The 23,995-nt window shown below is 42.6% G+C and overlaps 1 protein-coding gene across 1 annotated transcript in view; it reads left to right on the plus strand.

The window, feature by feature from the left end:
* The first annotated feature begins 1,274 nt into the window (after positions 1-1,274).
* The window catches only part of phactr3b (phosphatase and actin regulator 3b), a 122,744-nt gene continuing 100,023 nt past the window's right edge, over positions 1,275-23,995 (plus strand). The window contains exon 1 of the mRNA XM_080462397.1: positions 1,275-1,529. Coding sequence (XP_080318523.1) covers positions 1,421-1,529 — 109 coding nt within the window. The 5' untranslated portion in view covers positions 1,275-1,420. The remainder of the gene's footprint in view (positions 1,530-23,995) is intronic.

Raw genomic sequence — 23,995 nt, forward strand, 5'->3', positions numbered from 1 at the left:
TGTCCTCCATTCGATTAATCATCTTACTTCTGGGAGCAAAACATCAAAAACGTAATGGATGAGTCTCAGGTCCCCGTTCTTGATTCCTGTGACTTCCTCCATCTCTTTCAGTATGTCAAAGATCTTCTGCAATACAGAGGAATATATGTAAACAAATCAAGCTCATGTTACGTAAAAACTCTCAAACTTGATTGATGAGATGTTTTATTACCTGCTGGTCACTGAAAGGCAACATCCTCAGTTTGAGATGCTGCTTGAGGGCAAGTGATGCTGATGGCATCTTCCACAGGTATATTCTGTTTGAACGGACCCTCGACTCCATGAGAACATCATGTGAGCTCTGAAGCCAAAGAGCAAAGAGAGAACATATATTCAGCACTAGAGAATAGAATCACTAACAGCAGAGTTTGTTTCACTCACCTTGATCTGCTCTCCGGAAAATACAGTCAGGATCACCCCCCTTCAACACCTCAATGATCCTGCAGATAAAAATACATTGTTAAACCAATGAAAAGATGCAGCAGCAGCAAAGTTACACTTTGATTAAAGTCAAAACTGTCTGGGAATTATTGTCCCTGTCATTTAATAATATTAATCAGCCAACTGTAGACAAGATGCAGAATCAATCGACATTTTACTTTGACAATGTGATCATCAAACAACAGTTGATGATTAAAACCCCTTTAGCGAATGTAGTGATCTCATTTAAAGACACAGCATCCAACACAGAGTGCAGAATAAATATCTCAGCCAAGTGGTTCTGTTCTTTCTGCCATACTACACTCATCTATTGAATAATAATATAACTATTATGCAAGAAAGTTGAAGAAATACATTAAAGCTTTACAAAGAAATAAAACAAATACATCATAGCAATTACGACTCTTAATTTCAAGCGATTGAGAGTATGAAATACTTTTATACCTCTCACATTCTGCCTCACACACAAACAAAGTTATATTTTGTTTGAAGGTGTGTCAAAGTTTTGAATTTAAAAAGCCCCTGGAACAAAAAACCCCAACAAAACATCCATTCTGTACCAGTTGTGTGCAGAATGTTCTTTTTAAAGTTTAATAAAAAAGAAAAAAAAACAGTTTGAGAAAATAGTTAAATAATAAAAAACTACGCCAGGATTCTCAAAGGGATTGTGAGATTAAAACAGAGTCCCTGTCCACAGGGGCTCCTCCCCATATGTCTATGACTTTATTTGATGCGGGTGTCTTTTATTTTTTTTATTTTTTTTTACGAGCAACACGTGAAGGCGTCACGATGCTGCGCGCTGTCGTGGACTTCGCCACCGCTGGTCGGGAACCGGGAGCTGCGGCAGTCCGTCCACTGTAAACGCGCTATTCCACCACTTGATGTCGGTGACCTTGTCCGCCGGTGATCGGCCTCTCGTCTTGCTTCTTCTCTGCTCGCCATGGCGTCGTCGGACGGCCCGGACGAGGACTGCGTGTTGCGGCGCGGCAGATCCCGGAGTGACCCGAGCAGCATCACCGAGCTGCGCCTGGGAGACGCGCACCGAGCAGGTAACGAGAAGAAGGAAAGAAGGAGGAGCTGTCATCTCGCTCCTCGGCGGAAGGCAGCTTGCGTGATCGGGTAACGTTGAATTCGCGTGCAGAAAACACTCGGGGCTCGTGTTGTGAACGTGCGTCATTCACCGTCTCTTGCGTGCCGCTGTCTCTCTCTCTCACCCTCGCGGCGCTGCCGTGCGCCGCCGGGCCTCTTCTGCTCACTTCCACCGACTGAACATCATCCAACCGGTGTCACGGAAGCCCGAGCTGAAGCTTTTCCAACGTGGACCCCTTATAGATCCTCCTAAAACCTCTGATCAGTTTGTGAGTGACACCTTTAGATATGCAAATGCCGCACAGCGTCCAGTTCAGTGTCCTCTGTGGATTTATGTGCAGAATGTGGGGGGATTCTAATCACACATGGACTGCAGTATTAAGAGTGCTGCTTGTGTATCACACTGTGTATTCATGGTGATCCAAATGGCAGAAGTCAGAGCTTTGGCTTACCCCCCTCTCCTCTTGCCTTGTACCCTTAGTGATGTACAGCACTAAAATGCCACTTACAGGATCAATTGTGTGAATTGGTGTGAGGTGGCAGGTCCACATTTGTTCTTGAAATATCTCCGGGAGCAGGGTTGCTCCAGAGCTGCAGTGCTGAAATTGGAAAGCTCCTGAGCAGTGGGGGTCGAGTGGAGCTGTGATAAATCACTAATTTCAGCTCTGAGGGAGCACCAGTGTGGCCACAATTACCTTGAAAAAGTAACCTGATTACTGATTATTAGTTACTCCTTTAAATGTAACTTAGTTCCTTTACTGATTACTTGTTTTTAAAAGTAACTAAGTCAGAATACAAGTAACTTTTTAGTTACTTTCAGCAGCTGCCGACATACATGAAAATCGGTTTTGCTAAAAACTCAGAAAAAAAGGCGGGCTTCCTGTCAATATATCTTCTTACTCAGGAAAATTACAAAAATAGTGTAACATCTCTGCAGTTGTGTTCTTCTTGCAATTATATGGTTTTGTGATTATGTTTGTTAGTTCTTATTCTTTTGTCTCACCTGAATGCACCATTAGAGTGAGCTGGTCTGTGATTGGCTGAGAGTGGAGAAGGGGGTCAGGTGAGTGTGCAGACACACTGCATGTGTCCCTTTGGAGGAGGGCACAGTTCTGTATAATGATAAAGCAGCTTTGCAGACAAGAAAATCGTCCTGTTGGACGTTAAAACAATAACACACAGTGACTTGGAGAAGTAACTTTAATCTGATTACTGGTTTGGAAATAGTCATGCGTTAGATTACTCGTTACTGAAAAAAGTGGTCATATGAGAGTAACGCGTTACTAATTAACACGTTACCGTCATCACTGTTGGTGACACTGTGTGCTGGTAATATGATGTCAGAGTCAACTGGCTTTCAGGCTTGGAAATTCCCTATAAGGCATCGTAATGTGAAGTAAAATTTATAATTTTTCGTATACTGATCAGACATAAGACTAACAGAAGCAGTAAAATGTTTAAATGTAAGGATGTTGTTAGAGCAAATGCAGACTCCCAAGTTTATTGTACAAATAGTCCAGGGAACACAAGGAAACGGTAGCGACAAGAAGATTCAACCCAGACAACAGGGGTAGAGGGGTTTAGGCCACGTTTACCTGGGTTTTTGAAAAACAAAACAGTGATATTTCTCTGTGTTTGGGCCATGCATTTACACATAAATGCAGCTAGGACTCACAACAAACGATGATTCCTGAAAACTCCAGCCACAGTGGAGATCTGGATAAACTCTGTGTCTCCGGTTGTATACTGTGTATTACCTTTGGGTATATGTATATTTGTGGATCAGAAGAGTTGGTAGCTCATCACTGTTGTAGTTCAGCTAACTGTGAAGATCCATCCATCCATTTTCTGCCGCTTATCCGTTTCTGGGTCGCAGGGGTGACAGTCTGAGCACTGCCACCCAGATCACATAGCACCTGATTAAGAACCTTCCTGCAGGTGGTGAGCCCACAGGAAGGTGGCGCCCAGCGTGGGACATGAACCTACTACCTTGAGATTGTGAGTCTCATGCTCTACCAACTGAGCTAGCCGGGGGACAACTATGAAGATGATGGGTTAAATTAAGAGAAATGAATGAGAATGAAGTCTCAAAATATCTAAATATACTGGTGAAAATATGGTCAATGGACGAGCTACAAGAGCAATCACCATCATTATAATCACCATAAATGCTATTTAATCTGTAATAAGTACATTAGTATTGACATGCATGTTGACTTAAAAAAACTTTGGTTAATGGCACAGAATAGGTTTATTTTGGTATTTTGGTCAATAACTTGTTATATAGGTATGTAATAGAAGTGTTGCTATGAGTGAGGGTGAATTTTAAATTTTTTCACAATCCTCACAATGATCACAGTTTCCAATCCTGATGTGGATGCTTCTTTGACATTGTTAGAGACTATGTGCACCTTTTCATGGAAACTGTGTTTCCTGATTGATTCTTTAAGCAGGACAAATGGAGTTCACTTATTTAGCTCTTTCCCACTGATGAACAGCCCCCAAAGCGCTGAATAATGCAGGACAATGCACCTTGAGACACAGCTGAATTGAAGAACACAGCAAACAGTGTCCGAGCAATTCCTCAGATCTCAATCCAATCGAGCATCTGTGGAATGTGCGAACAAGTCGGATCCATTAACTTATCACCTCAGCAGTCTGTAGTCATAATGTTATGGCTGATGGGTTATTTCTCCTTTAAAGTGATAAGTCTTTGTAGTGTCTTATCCCCCCCTTTGGTTTGAGCCTCTACTGGCTTTCTCACCTGAACCACAGAAACTATAAATACACGCACACGCACACGCACACGCACACAAACACGCGTGTGAGTGTGTGTGTGTGTGTGTGTGTTTGTGCCTTTGCCTCCACACGTGTGTGTGACATTGCAGTCAGTTTCAGCTATCTTTAGCTGAGAGGGCCACAGACGACCATCTTCCAGCTCCCTTGCCAGAGGCGGATATTGTTGTTCCGCTTGTGCCCTGCGTTGTCACGTTGTTATGGTTACGTAACAATATTCGTGTGTGTGTGTGTGTGTGTGTGTGTGTGTGTGTGTGTGTGTGTGTGTGTAACTCTGGAGTTACAGGATTGTCCTGCAATGCACCTATTTTCTGAAGCCCCTCTCCCCCTACACTGTGTCTTTAAAAACCATTAAAGGGGAGAAAAGGGAAGCAACAGATCTCTGATACAGGTGTGGAAACTGGCTGCATCACTTGAATTTCATGCACAATTTTCATTGTGATGCTCTGAAGGAAAACACACGGGTTTGCTGAAGCCGACAATGCTCAAAGTAAAAACACATGGTTTTGTGTTTTTGTTTCAGAAGTGTTGTGCTTACAATGTTTGGAAAAGTATCTCTGTATACTTGGAAAAAGGAGAAATGCTGAAAACAATGTTTGGAGCTGTTTGTTTTTGTTCTTTGTTAATGAAACCAGAAAAACATGCGTGCTGGGAACAATATGCTATAAACATTACAATGGGAGTACACAGAAACAGAGCATTGTCAAAAACTATAAGGTATATGGTAATTGCAGAATATTAAGCAACAGTAGTAATATTAGCAATTGAAATCATCATAAAATAATTAAAACTGTAGCATAATTAGCATCTGTGGGATATTTAGAAACTGTAATGTGATAAGCAATTGCAATATAGGCTATTTGGAAACTGTCATAATTATCAATTTTAGGATATTAACTAACTGATAATGTGTGTAATACTGTAATACTAGTATTATAGGCAATGTGTAAACTAACGTAGGCAAGATATTTATGATCATGTAGATAGTGAGCATAATTTGAGGTTTTCAGGTTGTGGCGTGTGTTTTATAGCATCTGACTGTCAATAGTAGCCCTGCTGAAGCTGAATATCTCTTAACAAGGATTTTAGTCCAAGCTGCTGCGGTGGAATGAAGATCAGAAGCTGACTGACGGGCTGACGCTGCCCTGATGATCAGCAATGTTTCCTGATGCTTCCTGAAGGTTTCTGATGCTTTTTGATTCTCCCAAAGGCTTCCCGCTGCTTCTCGATGTTCACCAATGCTTCCTGCTTCTCCTGATGTTCCTGATCCTTCCTGATGTTTACTGATGCTCCTGATTCTCCTGATTCTCCTGATTCTCCTGATTCTCCTGATCCTTCCTGATGCTCCTGATGTTCCAGGTTCCTTCCAGATCCTTTCTGGTGCTTCCTGATGCTTGTTGATTCTCCCAAATGCTTCCCGCTGCTTTTCGATGTTCCCTGATGCTTCCAGCTGCACCTGATGTTTGTGATCCTTCCTAATGTTTACTGGTACTCCTGATGCTTGCTGATGCTTCCTGATGCTTCCTGATGCTCCTGATGTTCTTGATCCTTCCTGATGTTCCCTGATGCTTCCAGCTGCTCCTGATGTTTGTGATCCTTCCTAATGTTTACTGGTACTCCTGATGCTTCCTGATGCTTCCTGATGCTCCAGATGTTCTTGATCCTTCCTGATGTTCCCTGATGCTTCCAGCTGCTCCTGATGTTTGTGATCCTTCCTAATGTTTAGTTGTGCTCCTGACGCTTCCTGACGCTTCCTGATGCTTCCTGATGCCCCTGATGTTCTTGATCCTTTCTGATGTTCACTGATGCTTCCTGCTGCTCTTGCTGTTTCCTGATGCTCCTGATGTTCCTTGATACTTACCGATGCTCCTGATCCTTCCTGCTGTTCCTGATGCTCCTGTTGTCTCTCATTCTTCCTGATTTTCCCTGATGCTCCTGATGTTCCATGATGATCCTGATGCTTCTTGCAGCCTGCAGGAGCCTCTTCTCTCTCTCCTCAGCTCCACTCTTTAAGCCAGTTTTGTTCTGCTAATCTACTGTATTGTTTTAACATCAAAGGCTTTCTCCCAGGACTCCTCCAACCAGCACTACAGTTACTGCAGCCTGCACCTCTGATCTGTGGACCGGCCTCAGCAAGACTAGAGAGAAGGAGGCCTGACAGAGAGATTAGCCTCATGTTTTATCAATTAGGAAGTCCATACATGAGATGGGTTGTGTGATCCATTCAGAACCACGATGGAGTGGTGGAGAGTAGCTGAGCCTGTCAGCTCTTCTCCTTCATGTGTTCAGCTCTGAGAGGAACATGTGCTCAATGTCTGTATGGCCACACGAGTCACTGCAGTCGAGGAACTGTCACTTTCACTCTGGAAAACATCAGAACGGGTTCATGTTCAGACATCAGATTTACCCCTGAATGTAAGAGAACTCACAAATACTGACACGTGTCATTGCACAGTGTAGACTACATGTTTTATAAGCAAGTAGTCAATTGCCAGGATCAATTAGGATGAATTCTGAAGATAAATTGCTTATACTGTATATGCACCACATATCAACATTTCCAGGACAAAATCACTGGATTGAGCACCACAAACTCATTAAAATCATTTAAAAAATGACTTCAAATATTATTTTTCACAAACGCATATGATTCCTAAGAGCACATACCTTTTATAATCCCTGATTTTAGATGTGTTAAAAATTCTGTTTCTATGCTGCATGTTATTTTGCCATTTCATAGTCCCTACGTGTAGCACTATGAGATTTTTTTCTCACAATAATAAATAATCAATACAATGTACTACTATTAAGAGCAGTAAATGTTATTTATTTATATGCTTTCTGCAATAAAGTTTCATCATTATTTAAACATTACATCCTGTTTGGTGGATACATGCTAAACATGAATATCAACTATAAGTGGCTAAATATAATAAAGACAAACTTTTTTACTTCTGAAAGGCTGCTGGTGAGGCCCGCAATCTCACATGTGTTAAACTAATGACAATAAAAAAGGCTTACTGCTCCGTGTGGTTTAAATCCAGGCCAAGAGAAAGACCACAGATATTTGGAAACACAAAGACATCAACTTATTTATTTGAATGCTTCCAGAGTGTGAGTGTTGTAATAAGGTCTGTGGTTGATATTTCTGATTGATGTGGGCTTCGAGGCAAGTTAACAAGATTTTGAAGGTTGGGAAAATATTTTTCAATATACAGTTGTGTATTGTATCAACAGTATAACAGTGAAAATATGTTCCAAAGTCTGTGATTATGTGGCCAAGGAGGAGCATGTGTAGTGTGAACATGATGGGACTGAGGATTGATCCCTGAGGGACTCCAACGGAAACTGCACGTTTGTGATTCAGTTCCTCCAATTGAAACATATTCAGATCTGTGAGGTTTGAAATAAACCAGCTTGTTGCTATAGTTGAAAGTCCAATGTTGTGAAGAAGCTGGTGTAGTTGTTGTCCAAGATGTCAGATCCAGTGGAGACATTGAGGATGATCTTTCAGTACTGGTTGAAAGACAGATCAAACCTGTTCAAGAACTCTTAGCTCGTTGCTTCGTGCTGTCATGAACTTTGTTCACAATGGATTTTTGCAGTGATGTCCACTAAATGCATCTTTTTAATGCAGTTTTCAGAGTTGCTTCAAACATTGTTCAAGCTTCCATAGGTTTTGAAAATGTTGCCGATGTTGTTCATGTTACCAGTCTGCTGATAATTAATGCCACTGGTTGTGAGGTTGTGTTGTTTTTCTTTTTTCTTATTTTTTTTGCTACTGCTTAAACTTTTTCTCAAAAGTATTGCAGTTATCAAATTCACATTGGGTTTATTGGGTTCCCTTTTTTTCAAATACTGCACAACTTCTCAGTTTCAGTATTTGAATAAGGATCCCTTTTTTTTGTTGTTGCGAGAATTCATTGTGATTCCTTGCAGGAAAAAGATTGCCAATAATAATATAGATTAAGGAAAGTTCTTTGAAATTTTCTCATTTCAAAGTATTTCAATGAGTGCATCATAGACTGCGTTTACAATTGAAAAGGCATCGTTTCTGCATTTTCGCTTCAAAAAGGTTTTGCGTTTACCCAGCAATGCTTTAAAACCGATATCCGTTTACACCAAAATCGCAGAAACGCTGAAAATGATGGAGTTAAGGTGCGTTTACACATAGGTACGATGAGCTACGAATATCATTTTCCTGTCATTCCTGGCAGATTCCTGACATTCTTTATGTGACATAATACATCTGAATAAGGTTCTTAAATGGGCGTATCAGTGCGTGACATTCTGGATGTTCACGGAGCATGCTTTAGGCTGCCAAAAAATCTTCCCTGAATCATAAAATTAAGTGCCCGTATTCAAAAAGCATCCCAAGGCTAAAAGTAGCTCTTAGTGACGTCACTCTTAAAAAAAAAATTCTTAGAATTCCACAAATTTTAAGATTTTTCTTAGACTTTTCCTTTACTAAGAAAAAAGTAATTCACAAAGCATCTTAAGCCCGAAGAGAGCTCCTCAGGTGGAAAACCGTTAAAAGTAGTGAGGAGGAGTTTTAAGAAGCCTAAAAGTTTCTTAAACAGACAAGATGACAGAAAGACAAAGAAAAAGGAAAGATGTTTGGTTTGTTTAACGACAGTGATTATTGACACGCTACCTGCTCGATCATACAGGAATAATGTTTGTGGTCGACCTCATCAGGGATGAGCTTATTTCTTCCACTGCCAAACAATGTAATAGCACCCGAGATGAAGGTGATCACAACATTGCGATGCGTTGCTACAGGAAAGATGGAGCAGTGTAGGAGTGATGACTGTGGTCTGTCCCAACCCTCCGTCAGCAGAGTGTCAGTCTGACCGCTATGGTTCTTTCACAGCCCCACATTGGTGGTAAATCACAGGAAATGGTGACGCTGCGTCCACATCCACCATTAATATCATTATAATACATTAAGTGGTAAAGATAACCAGCGTGGACAGAAAAGAAAACAATAATTAAATCAATATGATAATCAGTATATGAACAAGGTAAGTTCAATCATTTTTCAGCTGTGTACAAATTAAATTAGTTTCTCTGAGTTTCATCATCATGACATAAAATAATTTTCATGGTTCTACATTTTTAATATTTGATGGTTAATTTTACTCTCCATTGATTACAGGGATCACAAGGCTTTTTTCTGTCTTCCTTCCTCTAACAACCAATCACAGCTTTCAGCAGACTGCATCATGTGGAGCAACGGGGTCAACCACACCTCCTCACTAAGATAAAAGTTGCTGTCAACTCCTTGCAAAGAGTTTCTGTTAGACACTTCCTGAGTCACTTTTAAGCTAAGAATTCCTTGCTAGGAACTTTTAGGTTAAGATAGGAGCTCTGAGAGACTCTAAGACGCTTGGTGAACCCGAGCACAGGTCAAAATCGTGATCCGCGGTCAGGAATTGAGATTGGTGCCATTCCTGACTTGTCGTCATTATGTGTAAACACACCTTTAGCGTGCCAGGCCAGAATTTGGTGCTGTTGGTTGTTTTTGTGATAAAACCACACACAGGCACACAGAGAACAATACGCTGTCAACATAAACAATACCGACGACACAGACATTGGTATGGACAGACGATGAATTTGGATTGATATTTTTGTTTTTTGTTACTGTCCATCTGCTCGCACATTTGCAGAAGAACTGTTTACTACTGCCCTGGTGCACATGATCAGTAGCTGCATTTCAGAAAAGTGCAACCTTGGGAGCCATTTTCAAAAAGTTGTGTTTTCAGTGGCTCAGTACACCGTTGTGTAAATAAACACCCAAAATGCAACAGAAGTTTTACACTTTCACTTGAAAGCATTGTCGTGTAAACGATGCATGAGAGGGTCAAGGACAGCTCTTTGTGGGTACTACTATAATATCTATCTATCTATCTATCTATCTATCTATCTATCTATCTATCTATCTATCTATCTATCTATCTATCTATCTATCTATCTATCTATCTATCTATCTATCCATCCATCCATCCATCCATCCATCCATCCATCCATCCATCCATCCATCCATCCATCCATCCATCCATCCATCCATCCATCCATCCATCCATCCATCCATCCATCCATCCATCTTGAGCAAACTAACTGTACTGGAGTACAAATGTTTCACCTCTGTCTGAGAGTGATCTTGATAAATGACGCAGCTGCAGAAGGTCAACAAATGCAGCTAAATGGAGTCAAACAGAAGTTTGAAGGTGGACCACTCAGTGAAATAGCCACAAGGGGGCTCTGCCTGGCAGATAGCAGGATCTTGTATGAAGGAGGTAAGTTGTCTCTGTCAGGGCAGCCTCAGCTCTGCAGTCGCTGGTCATCTCAGAGGACAGAACAGGGAACAAATGGCTTTGTCCAAGGTCGGGCTGCATGCGTGACGCAGGAAGGTGGCCCCATTGCTCAGCACTGCACTGCAATGTTGGTTTTAAATGAGCTCACTACACATCAAATCACCTCTCAGAAGAGGAGGGGGAGGAGGCGGGGGTGAACGCTGCACAGGCACTTTGAGAACAAGCTCTGTTTGCATTTCAATAAGAGGAGGTGTAAATTAAAAGCTCTGCACAGAAAATGTAAGTTCGCCTAAATTCACATACATCTGTTGATGTTTTTAGCGCAAGTGCATGTCGTGTCTGTTTCCTGAAGAATTCAGCATGGACAGTACCACATGGATTAAAGCTGCAGAAGTCATTGAAGCTACGGCCTGGCTGAGACAGTGATTCTGTGAGGCAATTTCACTCCTGAGCCTTCAGTCCCACACTGACTTCTTTATTAGCTGGCAAGACAAGACTATTACTTATGAAGTCTAAGTCAAAGCACCTATTTATTTTTTTTTGCTGTGCCAACTCATCGCTCAGCCCTTGTATGCAGAGACATCCCCGAGTCCCACTGCTCTCAGGCACGACCGAACATGAGGTCACAATAAGCCAATGTGATGAGAGGACATAAGCCTTACTATGTAGGCGACGCTCATTTTGTGGAGCTGTGGCAAGGATGTTTGAACACACGAGTTCAAACGGACCCAGCAGCAATCAGAGCAGAACAGAAGCAGACAATTACTGTGTTTTTATTTAACCCTCATATTGTTACGTATCCTTCAGGCTCCTGGGCCAAAGTGATCTGCTCTGTTCTGAATCCTTTTTGAGGCAGGGAACGTATAATGATCTGTAAATCTATGTGTTTCCATCACATTAACACATATTCTACACCTATTTATTAGTAATGTATAGTCTGATAGTGCGCAAACTATACCACGGCTTTCAGGGGGGCTCACCCGGGGGGGGCGAGGGGGTATGTATGCAGGGCCACAGTCGGACACACTAAAGTTTTTTATATAAATTTCCAGGAGATTGCATAGATGTCTGTCTGGAAGTCATGTAAACATTTTAATCATATTTAGCTTGTAACAAAAACTTTCTTTTATTACTGAAACAGTTCAGTGAAATGGATTTCTGAAAGCACTGGAGGCGAGAAATAAACTGTGCTGTTGAAAAGTTAGAACGGAGCTTCACAGACGTGTGGCTGCTTTGAGGGGGCGTGGCCTGTGAGTTCGACAGCATGTTATCGGAGTATGAACAGTCCTGCCGAAAAAGTTTTTTTTTCGGCAGCTGGCTGACGTCACTGCTGCATTGTCTTCTTGTTCTTATGGGTTCAAAAAAGGAGTATGCAGATGCCTTAAGAGTAGCGCTCCCACACTTCAATGGTGAAGACAAGAATTGATGCAGGCCGGCAACTTTATTAAAGTGATGATTCACCCTCATACACAAATACAAATAAATAAAAATAGCCTAATTTTACACATGATCATGACAAAACTGAAAAACAAAAAACAAAAAGGAAATGCATAGGAAAAAACAAGAAACCCCCAAAAATTTCACAAATAATGTTTTAAGAGGGACTCCTGTCTCATTAGGGGGGCTGAGCCCAGCAATGGTCAAAAGATGTATGCTTCCTTAGCATCCTCCGGTAGCGTCACTGGAAAGGAAATTCTAAGGTGTATTTAACCTCGCGGCCGAACAATAATGTCACTGCCCCCTCTTGGTGGACAGAAAAGGGTAGTAAGCAAACCATATAAACTTAAAAACGAACCTGGCTCCAACGCTCCGGCCCCTAATTGTGCAATAATCTTTCACAATTATTATTTAAATAGAGTTAGATCTTCTGTTTAGCATATCACATTTCAGGCTGAGTTTTTGCAAAAGGCAAAGCTTAGTCACAGGTCTTTCTATTACGTTGGTTTTCGTCTTCACTTTCACTGAGCGAACCAGTTCCATTTTTGTCCAAAAATGTTTCCAGAACTCTGCCAAGTGGCCATGAACCACGAGGAGCTCCAGAGTCAGCTATGAACATGATGGCTCCAGGCACCAAGTTTCTTCTTTTTGACTCCACTTGTGATGCTCTTGGAGCAAGGGAAGGTATTTCTTTTATCCAACGTTTCCAAAATAAGTCTGCAATATATTGCAGTCTCCATCTTTGTTTAACATACAGATCTTGTTCATTAAATGCTCTAGAAGGAGAAATCAGTTTTCCCTTCATCAACAATATGGCTCAAGTTCATTTGGATCCTCAGAAAGCTTAGTAATAGGTCAGCTATTCAAAACCGCCTCCACCTCACAAAGTACAGTGTGCAGTTCATCATCGCCCATCGTCTGTAGCCTGTAATATTGATCAAAGAACCCTTCTGATGCGAGGCTGTGGGGGTATTAAAACTCCATTGTATTTCCCTTTTGGGAATCCGTCGCATTTCGTCGCCATCTAGTGATGAAAACACTTCCTTTGGCTCTCTGGTGGCCCCAACAAAATTGGTCCCATTGTCGGAAACAATGTGGGACACTTGACCTCGTCTACTGATGAACCTGCGAACCGCATCGATGCAGGCGTCAGTGTCCAGAATTGCGCCACCTCCAAATGGACCGCTCTGCTGACAAGGCAAGTGAAAACCACGCCATAACGCTTGCAACATGTCCGATCGCTCTTAACTTCAATTGGGCCAAAATAATCCCACCAACAGTCGTGAAGCGGGGTAGATCAGGCGCAACTCCCTCTGGCGGTAAAGCCGACATTTTTGATTACAAAGTCTTCCGTTGAAACGCCTGCATACACAGCATTCGGAGACCATCTTTCTTATTGCCGAATTTACTTTGGTAATCAGAATTCTTTTCTCAACATAAATAGCGTGGGATTTCTACAGCCGTGACCCAACTGTTTATGAGGATGCTCTAATATGACTGCTGAAATACGCATATCATTGGACAAAATGAAGGGATGCTTTGACTCCTCAGGCATAGCAGCTTTACTTAAATGTCCACCAACTCTCAGCAGTCCTTTGTCCAAGAATGGATCGAGTTTATAGATTTTACTGCTCTTGGGTGTAGATTTTCCAATGGAGAGACCTGTAATTTCTTCTTGAAATCTTTAAATCTGGCTATACTTTACAAAAGCAACTTCTGCTTTGGTTAATTCGTGCGCCGACAGATATGGCAGCTTGTTAATCGATTTTTCCTCATTGATGGACTTTCCTGTATCTTGTAGCTCCGTTAAGGTAGACTTCCTTCCTACTCCGTGACTCTGTTCAATTAAGAAATGGAAAAACAACTTGGCCACAGAAACCTTCAGTTTGTGCCAATCAGAGAAATGGGTGATTAATCGGTCAGGAGGAGAGCAGGGTTTTTTCCACAACGGCGTCCATAGTAGCTTCTTTCCTAACTTCTGGGTCATTCAGCTCAAGGACATTATCCTGAACAGATGCTGGCCCTTCTTGCTCACTCTTGGAGAGGAACTTTGGTCCTTCGATCTACTTTCCTCCATGCAACAGACCGTCCACTTTTAACCCCATGAATGCCAGATAAGCTGGATTCTCATTTGTTTATGTCGCGCCACTGGGATATTTTGGGAGTTTTTCTGATGGCTGAAATGCAATTGGCCACAAAGGTATGGAAATGTTTGTCCTCATTGCATATATACTTCAGGACAGAAGGGCTGTCCGTCCAAAACATTGGTGGGCTTAGTTGTAGCTATAACTCAGATTTCAGCATCTGATCTATTCTGGTGGCGAACACGGCAGCGGTTAGCTCCAATCGTGGAATTGTAATACCTTTCAGGGGGGTGACCCGTGCCTTCCATGGCAGTTTCATACTGTAGTGTCTATTTTAAAATGTGACAGAATTCTCCATGATGTCCAAACATCTCAGATCTTCTCTTGGCATTGCCTTTTGAGCTACAATTCGGTCATTGAAATCATGGTTAAATTGCAGAGTCAACATTTCTTCCAGTTTGTTAACCGAGATTTTATTCACTGTAGTCACAGGAAGTCCCGTCTTGGAAAGAACATTTCTGTTTTGCTGTAGAGTTCCATTCACTGCCCATCCCAAAACTGTCTTTATTGCGTACGGGCCATTTCCACAACTACTTATCACCTCCCAGGGTTCAAACAGCTTGGGCGTATTGGTTCCAATTAACAAATCAATGTTGGCATTTATATGAGGAACTGGCACTGGAACAAAATGTGGCCACTGTATTAGTGCGTTTTGTGTAATTATGTTTTCCTTATTAATAGGCATTTCCTTTTGCACAAGGACCTCGGGCAGTTCATAGAAGAGGTTGCTATCCAGACCTGACTCCTCTCTCACTTAGGGCATAAGTAGAAATTACCTTCTGATGTCCCATGGTGGTCAGAAGGAAGCTCATCTTCTTTCCAGTTACATTCAGCCGTTGCATCAGGCACTCTGAGCAAAAGGTGCTTCCAGGGTCTAGAAAAACGTACGTCTGTATTATTGTGTCTCCTTTAATAGACTTTACTTGAACAGCTAAGACAGACAAACAACAGTCGCTCTTTCCGGCCCCTGTGTGTCCACATGTTTTGGTAGAGGATGGGGCAACAACGTTATCTTCTGCATGCTGTAATTATTCCATTACATTACAGCAACTTCATAGAAACAACGAAAATGCCTGTAGTGATTTAACATCTTCAGAATGAACATTTGGCCAAGCAAGGGCCCTTTCCATGTACAAAGCTGCAATTTTACACTCGTTGCCAAAACTTTCACGTAGAAGCTCCTTTGCATGACTGTATCCTCTTTCTGGAATCATTCTGGCAGCTACGGATCAACTCTCTTGGTTGGCCTGTGGTCATTTCCTCTAAAAAATACAAACAGTCAGCTTTATTAGCCTTCAACTCCCCACCGTGCTCAAATGCTCTGATAAAATGCAAATATTTCAAAGGGTCAACAGCAAATACTGGAATTTTTCTGCTTGGTAAGGACATGGAGCGCTCTTGTTCCACTAGAGCGGCAGTTATTTCCTTTTGCTGATGCCCGATGGCGTAGAAATCAGGTGCTTGTGAGGGGGAAAGAGAGTGTTCATTATTTCCAACTTGAGTAGCAGGTATCAAATACAAATCCTGCACAGCATTGATCAATGAATTTTCTCCAAATTCCATGTTTGTTTCAGGGTCCACTTGTTTTCTCATTCAGCTGTTGGAGATCCTTTGTTGATCCATGTTTGTTGATGCTATGGTATTCTGATGGCAGTGGGCTGGCAGAATTGGTTGAACTTTGGGGTCAAGCGTTCCTTGAATGACTGATGTGTTTCCTTAATTGTTGTCTGGATTCAAAGTGGCTGCTAGTGATTTACTCCCACATTCTGAAGCAACACGTAGAACAGCTATTTTGGCATTTGAAGTTTCAATTTCAGATTCCAAATTCAGCATTTCCTTTTTTCTTCTCAGCTGTTCGTCCTGCATTTCATACTAATGTTTCCTTTTTAAAACAGCCATGCCAGCGAGGAGGGCAGCCCAATCCACTTCAGTTTTGATGTGTTCTGATATAATGAATCTATCGCTTCTGTTACTGCAGATACTCCATTTTGATTGTACGCTTACATTCGACACACTGTTACCAGGTGGAGGTGGTTTCAGGATGAGAAGCTCCACTATTTAACTGGGCTCCTCACTCCACTCGGGACTGTAATTCCACATCACTCATGTCCCTCCGGATCTGTCGGTCCAGACACGAACCAGCCTGCACTCTGACGCCAAAGATCTAGCTGGAAAAACCCGCTCTCCCCACGCTGCCTCGGCCGCTGCTCACCAGACTGCAGCCGCCGTCCGCTCTGCATTTTAGTGACCATCGCCAGCCCTCCCTGAAGGTAAATGGTCACACTGCATTGTTGCTTACTCTGGAACAGGGATATTACAACTACAATTCATAGTATGCAGGCAGGAAAATCCCCAGGCCCGGATTATTAGTAACTAATCATCTGTATTGTTTTGCCCTTCTACCTGTAGTAGATGTATTTCGCTTAAGAATAATCATGACGATGTCTGTCTTACTGCGTGACTATATTCACCATCTTGGATCCCGTGACGCCTCTACTCTCGTCATACACTCTTGCGGGATTTTAACAACAGTACAACATGTACATAGTGCACCATCTAGTGAGCAGAACGAACTTAACACAATATGTCACATCTCCCTTCTTAAAAGAAAAACAATTGTTCTACACAAATGAAATATGTAAACCTGACCCAGGATGTCCCGAAACACAAATAACACACCAGCTTACAGAATATGGCGTATACGAACAATTTAACCTGAGCAAATAGCTGGGAAACAAATCACTGTCAAATCACAACAGAAGTTTACAATGGTTACAGGTCAAGGAGCTGTCTTGGCTTGACAACACGACCTGATCGAGTTGTGTAACCAGATGGATTAATGTTCAGGTCTGGAGGTTTTGCAGGCTGAGGCTGGGAAACTGGAATGTTGCTGAAGGTGGGCTCCGGTGACTGGATGATCTCTTCTGTTGCAACATCACCTCTGTCCTCTCTGAGATGTCGGCGGTTGCGTCGGTAGGTCTGACCTGTGCTGGTGGTGATGAGGTAGCTCCTGTGAGTGTTTGCAGGGCGTGTCACCATTGCTGGTTTCCAGGAACCATCCTGCTGGCGGAACCGGATAGGTCTACCTGGGGGTAGCTGAGGTAGAGGTCTGGCTGTCCTGTTGAAATAGGTTTGCTGGCGTTGCTGGCAGGCTTCTCTCCTCTCGTGCACTGTCTGTTGGCAAGCAATTTGTGGCTGCAGGTGTTTGGCTTTTGCAGGGAGGATGGAACGAAGCCTCCGGTTCATGAGCAGGTGCGGGGGATTTCAGGTTGTCTACTGGAGTGTTTGGATATTCTAGTAGACTTAGGTAGGGGTCTTTATGTTCAGCTTTAGCTTTGTCCAGTATGCTCTTGGCTGTCTGGACCGTCTTCTCTGCAAGGCCGTTGCTCTGCGGGTAATGGGGGCTAGTTGTGGTGTGGGTGAAACCCCATGTCTCTGCAAAACTTTGGAACTCACTTGAGCTGTAGCACGGACGTTGTCCCTGATCACCGTCTCAGCAATTCCATGCCTGGCCATGGTGGACTTCAGTTTGGTGATCACAGTTGCTGCGGCTGTATAGTCTTTCCAGCTCAAAGAACCTGCTGTAGTAATCTACGATGATGATATAGACTCTGGAGTCCCAAGTGAATAGTTTGTTGCCTATCACCTGCCACGGTCTTTCTGGTATTGCGTGTGACAGCAGGGGCTCTTTAGGGTTTGCACTGCGTCTCTCCTGACATATGCTGCAGGCTCCTACTTCTGCCTCTATTTGCTTACCCATACCAGGCCAAAACAGAAGGTCTCTGGCTCTATTCTTACTCTTTTCAACACCCATGTGGCTGGAGTGGATACGCTCTATCATGTTCTCTCTGAGCTTACGGGGAACAATGATTTTCTCTCCTTTGAACATGATGCTGCTGATATCTGAGCTCTCGGCTCTATGATTCCAGAACTCTTGGATGATGGGTGGGCATTTGGACCGTGTGTTGGGCAAACCATCAAGTGTGGCTTTTCTCAGGGCTGTGAGTTGGGGATCCTGGGCGGTTGTATCCCTAATCTCTGTCAGTCTCTGATCACTAACAGGCATGTTGCTGATGACTGTATGCACCTGGGCCTCTATTCCTTCACACAGAGCTTTGTCATAATACTCTATGGACTTCCGTGATAGTGTATCAGCCACTGGGATGTCTTTCCCTGGCCGGTGGATGATGCTGATATTGTATTTCTGTAGCTGTAATATCATCCTCTGCAATCGTAGTGGTGCCACCGCCAGTGGTTTTCTGAGTATTGCTTCTAATGGCTTGTGGTCTGATTCTACAGTTGTCGCCCATACATGTACTCATGGAAACGCTTACAACCAAAGACTAGAGCATAGAGCTATTTCTCTATCTGAGCATAGTTCTGTTCGGTGCTGGTGAGTGAATTAGACGCATATGCCACTGGCCTGCCGTCTTGCAACATGACTGTACCTAGGCCACTTTTTGAAGAATCCACTTGGAGCCGCAGCTCTTTCTGGAGGTCAAAGTAAGAGAGAACTGGGCCTGGCTGCCGGGTTAACAGCTCTTTCATTTGTTGGTAGTATCTGTCATGGTTGGCATCCCACACAAACTCACTGTCCTATTTCAGCAATTGTTGCAGTGGCGCATTGATCTCTGACAGGTGGGGAGCAAACCTTGCCAAATAATTGATCATGCCTAGCACGGTTTCTAACTTGGCCTTGTTCTGTGGTGGCTGCATCTCTTGGACTGCCTGCACTTTGTTTGGGTCCGGTTTCAAACCTTCATGCGACAGAATGTGACCAAAATAACTGACCTCTGTTACACAGATTGTGCATTTGTCAGGGTTTTAGCCTCACACCCCTCTCTCTGCTGCGTTGTAGCATGGCTCTCAGGTTTCGGTCATGGTCCTGTTTGGTCCTCCCAAAAACCAGTATGTCGTCAACGATGGCTGCCACGCCGCTGAGGCCTTCATAGGTCTCATCCACACGTCGCTGGAACTCGTCCTGTGCGGAGATTATGCAGACTGGCAGCCCGAGGAAGCGGTACCTGCCAAACATTGTATTAAATGTTGTTAGCATTGATGACTCATGGCTCAGCTTAATGGCCCAATAGCCTGACCTGGCGTCTAGGACGTTAAAGTATCTTGCTCCAGCAAGCTTTGTGGTGACATCCTCTAAAGTGGGCAGGGGGTAGTGAGGCCTCTGTATAGCCTTGTTAAGGGGCCTGGGGTCTAGACACACTCTCAGCTTGCCTGTCTTTGGCTTCTCTACAATGACAAGCGCATTCACCCAATCTGTGGGTTCTGTGACCTTACAGATATTGTTCTTCTCCATGTCGTTGAGCTCATCTTTGAGTCGGTCTCGTAGAGCAATAGTGATTCTGCGTGGTGGGCAGACTGTAGGTGCTATGTCTGGGTTGACATGGAAGTGACATTCACCTTTAAATTCTCCTATGCCCTGGAACACATCAGCGTACTTGTCTAAAATGCTCTGAGAGTCAGTGTCCATTTTGTCCATTTCCTCAGTCACAGCCATCACGATCTTTACTAGGTTTAGGTCACGGCAAGATTTCATCGCCAGAACAGGTGGGGCACTGGTATCCACAATGTGAAAGTCCAACATTCATGTGCTGTTTTTGTGTTTGCATTTCAGCTTGCATTTTCCATCAACACTGAGTGCATGTCCTCCATAGTCCATGAGCTTGTGTATGGCTGGCCTAAGTGTCACATCTTGAAAGAGTCTGAAAGATGTTGACCGGAATGGTGTTGGCCTGTATGCCCGTGTCTACTTTGAATCTCACTTTTTGTGGGGGAGAGCCTAGCTCTACATCTGCATATGCTTGCTCATTGCTTTCGCCTTCATTTTCAATTGTGATGCTGTCGATGTAAAAACCGCTCTGTTCCTCATCTGTGTCCTTTTCAACATACTCTGTGTTCTCTCTGACGGCGTGTACTGTCTGCCGATGGAAACCTGACTGTGAAGGGATCCTTGATTTACATACTCTGGCGAAATGGTTCATCTTTTTGCATTTCATGCATTCCTTTCCTTTTGTTGGGCAGACATCTTTAGCACTGTGTTGTCCTCCACAGTAGCTGCATGACTTGTATGCTGTAGCAGCATGCTCCTTGGGTGTTGTGCCTCTCTGTTTTTTATCTAGGCTGTGCGGCCTTCTGCTGATGGCGTTAACAATGTCATGGTCTCTGGTGTGGCCCATAGTTTTCAACTGTTGCTTTGCTAGCTTGTGGGACCTGGCTACATCTATAGCTTTGTCCAATGTGAGCTCTGAACCCTGACTGAGAAGTTTCTCACGAACATGAGGTGAATTAGTGGCAAATACAATCCGGTCTCTGACCATTTCGTCACTGTTTGGGTAGCCACAGTCTTTGACAAGCAGTTTTAGCTCAGTCACAAACTGTTCAAATGATTCATGCTCACCCTGCATCTTCTCATGAAACTTATATCTGGCATAGATGGGATTTGCTTTGGGTGTGATGTATTTTGTGTACTTATCATAGTACGTCTGTAGCTTCTTGGCTTCGTCTGCCGTGAGCGTCCAGGTGTTATAAACATCACGTCCTTTCTCCCCAATCCACAAAAGAAGGTAGCTGCATTTGTCCTCCTCTTCCTTCTCTCGCAGGGGACCGGTGAACATTAGCTCGGCATGCTGCTTGAAGCGTCGGCATGCTTTGGGTAGGTTTGTGGAATCCCAGTCCATTCGTGGAGCAGGAACATCGTAGGCATCCATTTCTTTCGACGACGGGTTGGCTTATTATCAGCTACTCTTTTTTTTTTTTTTTAATTGAAAAATACCAATTTTTAATCACAAAATCCAATTCAATGATTTTTTTTGCTTTTTCAACAACATGAGTGCACACGAACAGTCATATAAACAGTAAAACAAATAAATGATATTAGATTACAGATTTCTGTGCAAACAATGAACACCCCCACCCACCCCCCCACCTTGGCTCAACAACACACATCCTGTTGAATATTTTACCTATTTACACAATAACGGAAAGCTATAACAGGCACATACAGTTTGGGTATCAGCTGGGCAATACTTGTAAGTCTGTGAAATAGGAGATAAATGGTTGCCATTTTTGGAAAAATTTCCCCGTACTCCCACCCAACGTATATTTTATTTTTTCAAGCTTTAAAAAAAACATAACATCCTTGAGCCACTGGGAGACGGAAGGATACTTAGCAGATTTCCAGTGCAACAATAAGGAACGTCTTGCCAGTAAAGATGTAAAAGCTATTATGCCTTTTTGCATTGAATTAAGTATAAGTGAAGGGTCAGGAATCCCAAACACCGCAATCAGCGGACAAGGTTGGAGATTTAACCCAAGCACAGCAGACAAAATAGAAAAATAACCTGCCCAGAAAGCCCTTAGGTCAGGACAAAGAAAAAACATGTGACTGAGGTGACAAGGAGAGCCATGGCATTTATCACACTTGTCTTCCACTTCTGAATACATTTCAGATATTTTAGACTTGGAGAAATGCACCCTGTGTAGCACCTTAAATTGGATAAGTCCAAGCCGAGCACAAGAGGTGGAAGATCGTATCCTCTCTATTGCCTGTTGCCAGGATTCCTCCTGTGATTGTATTCCTAACTCTTTTTCCCATGTACCTTTAAGTTTGTCAGTAGAATGGTTGTTCAAATCCAAAATAATACTGTACAACTTTGAAATAATTCCTCTTTGATTAGGAACAAATGAAAGCATGGTTTCCCACTGGTGATCCGGAGGTAAAGAGGGGAAATCAGAAAAACATTTAGAAACAAAATTGCGGGCTTGAAAATAGCGAAACAGATGAATATTAGGTAGGGAGTAGCGAGATGAAAGATTGACAAAACTATCAAAAATCCCATCAACATACAAATGTTTTAACTGTGTAATACCCTTATCATGCCACACTGTAAATGTCGGATCTGAAAGCGAAGGAGGAAATAAGTGATTGTTTTTTAGTGGACCAGAGGAAGATGTAGCTATAAATTTAAAGTGCCGCCTAAATTGATACCAGATCTTTAATGTATTAAGAACCACTTGGTTATCAGTGTATAGAGAGGGTTTTATAGGAAGCGAGGAATAAATTAAAGCGGGAATAGAAGAACCCCTACAGGAAGATTGTTCCAAATTACACCAGGAGAGACCGGGAGATTTTAACCAGTGGCAAAGTTTATAGATATGAGAAGCCCAATAATAGGCCAGAAAATTAGGTAGTGCCAGTCCTCCACTTAGTCTACATCTCTGCAGTAAAGTTCTACGAACCCTAGGTGGTTTCCCACCCCAAGAAAAAGAACTAACTATCTTATCCAGTGAATTAAAAAAATGTATTGGCAGAAAAAGAGGAATTGACTGAAACAAAAATAACAATTTCGGCAAAATATTCATCTTCACCACATTAATCTTGCCGATTAATGAGAGGGGGAGGTTACCCCATCTCTGAATATCAGATGTGATCTTTGAGATGAGGGGAGTGAAATTAGCTGAGAAAAGGCTAGATAGTGAACGGGTCACATTTATACCCAGATATTTAAACCGTGAAGGATTGAGTTGAAAAGGTAAGTCCAACTTTTGAAGAAGACATGCAGTAGAATTAATGGGAAAGCACTCACTTTTACTTAAATTCAATCTATAACCTGAGAAGGTGCTGAAGTTCTCCAGAATATCCAAAACAGCAGGGATCGAAAGCGTGGGATCAGTTACATATAAAAATAAATCATCCGCATACAGTGATAATTTATGCTCAATTCCATTACGGATGATTCCTTTAAACAATGGGGAAGATCTTAATGAAATAGAGAGTGGCTCGATAGCGATGGCAAATAGCAAAGGAGACAAAGGACATCCTTGGCGACTTCCACGTTCAAGAGTAAAATAATCTGAATAGACATCGTTGGTATGAACACAGGCTTTGGGAGATGAATAAAGGAGACGAATCCAGGAAATAAATATATCACCAAATCCAAATTTCTTCAAGACTGCAAACAAGTACTCCCACTCAACCCTATCAAACGCCTTTTCAGCATCCAAAGAGATCACCAATTCAGGAAATTCAGATGAATGTTTTGAGTAAATTATGTTAAAGTGTACGTGTATTGAAAAACAACTGACGTCCCTTAATAAAACCATTCTGCTCCTCAGATATTATGTGAGGAAGCACATTCTCTAAACGGAATGCAATGACTTTAGCCAACACCTTAACGTCTACATTGAGCAGCGATAAAGGTCTGTAAGAGCCACAGGAGGTTGGATCCTTACTAGTCTTTAAAAGAAGAGCAATGGTAGCTTGTGTCATGGTTGGTGGTAATGAACCAATATCAAAGGATTCATTAAATACAGATAATAGAAGTGGAGCAAGTTTATCAATAAATTTTTTTATAGAATTCAATAGGAAACCCGTCGGGGCCTGGGGCTTTGGATGACTGTATGGCTTTGATTGCTTTTAATATTTCCTCAAGGGAGAGTGGAGAGTCCAGTTGCTCAGTGATATGAGTATCAATGACAGGATTTAAAAGATTCACCAGAAATTTGTTCATTTTAGTTTTGTCTTTAGGGAATTCAGATTTATATAATGAAGCGTAAAACGATTTACAAGTAGCATTGATTTCCATGGAATCTGTGATGGTATTACCATGTGAGTCCTTAATACTCGGAATCAAACGGGAGGCTGCCTGTCGCTGCAACTGGTGAGCTAGTAAACGACTGGCTTTGTCGCCATGTTCATAGTACGAGCTACGACTG

The sequence above is a fragment of the Lipophrys pholis genome, assembly GCF_963383615.2.
Source record: "Lipophrys pholis genome assembly, chromosome: 4".
NCBI classification, from domain to species: domain Eukaryota; kingdom Metazoa; phylum Chordata; class Actinopteri; order Blenniiformes; family Blenniidae; genus Lipophrys; species Lipophrys pholis.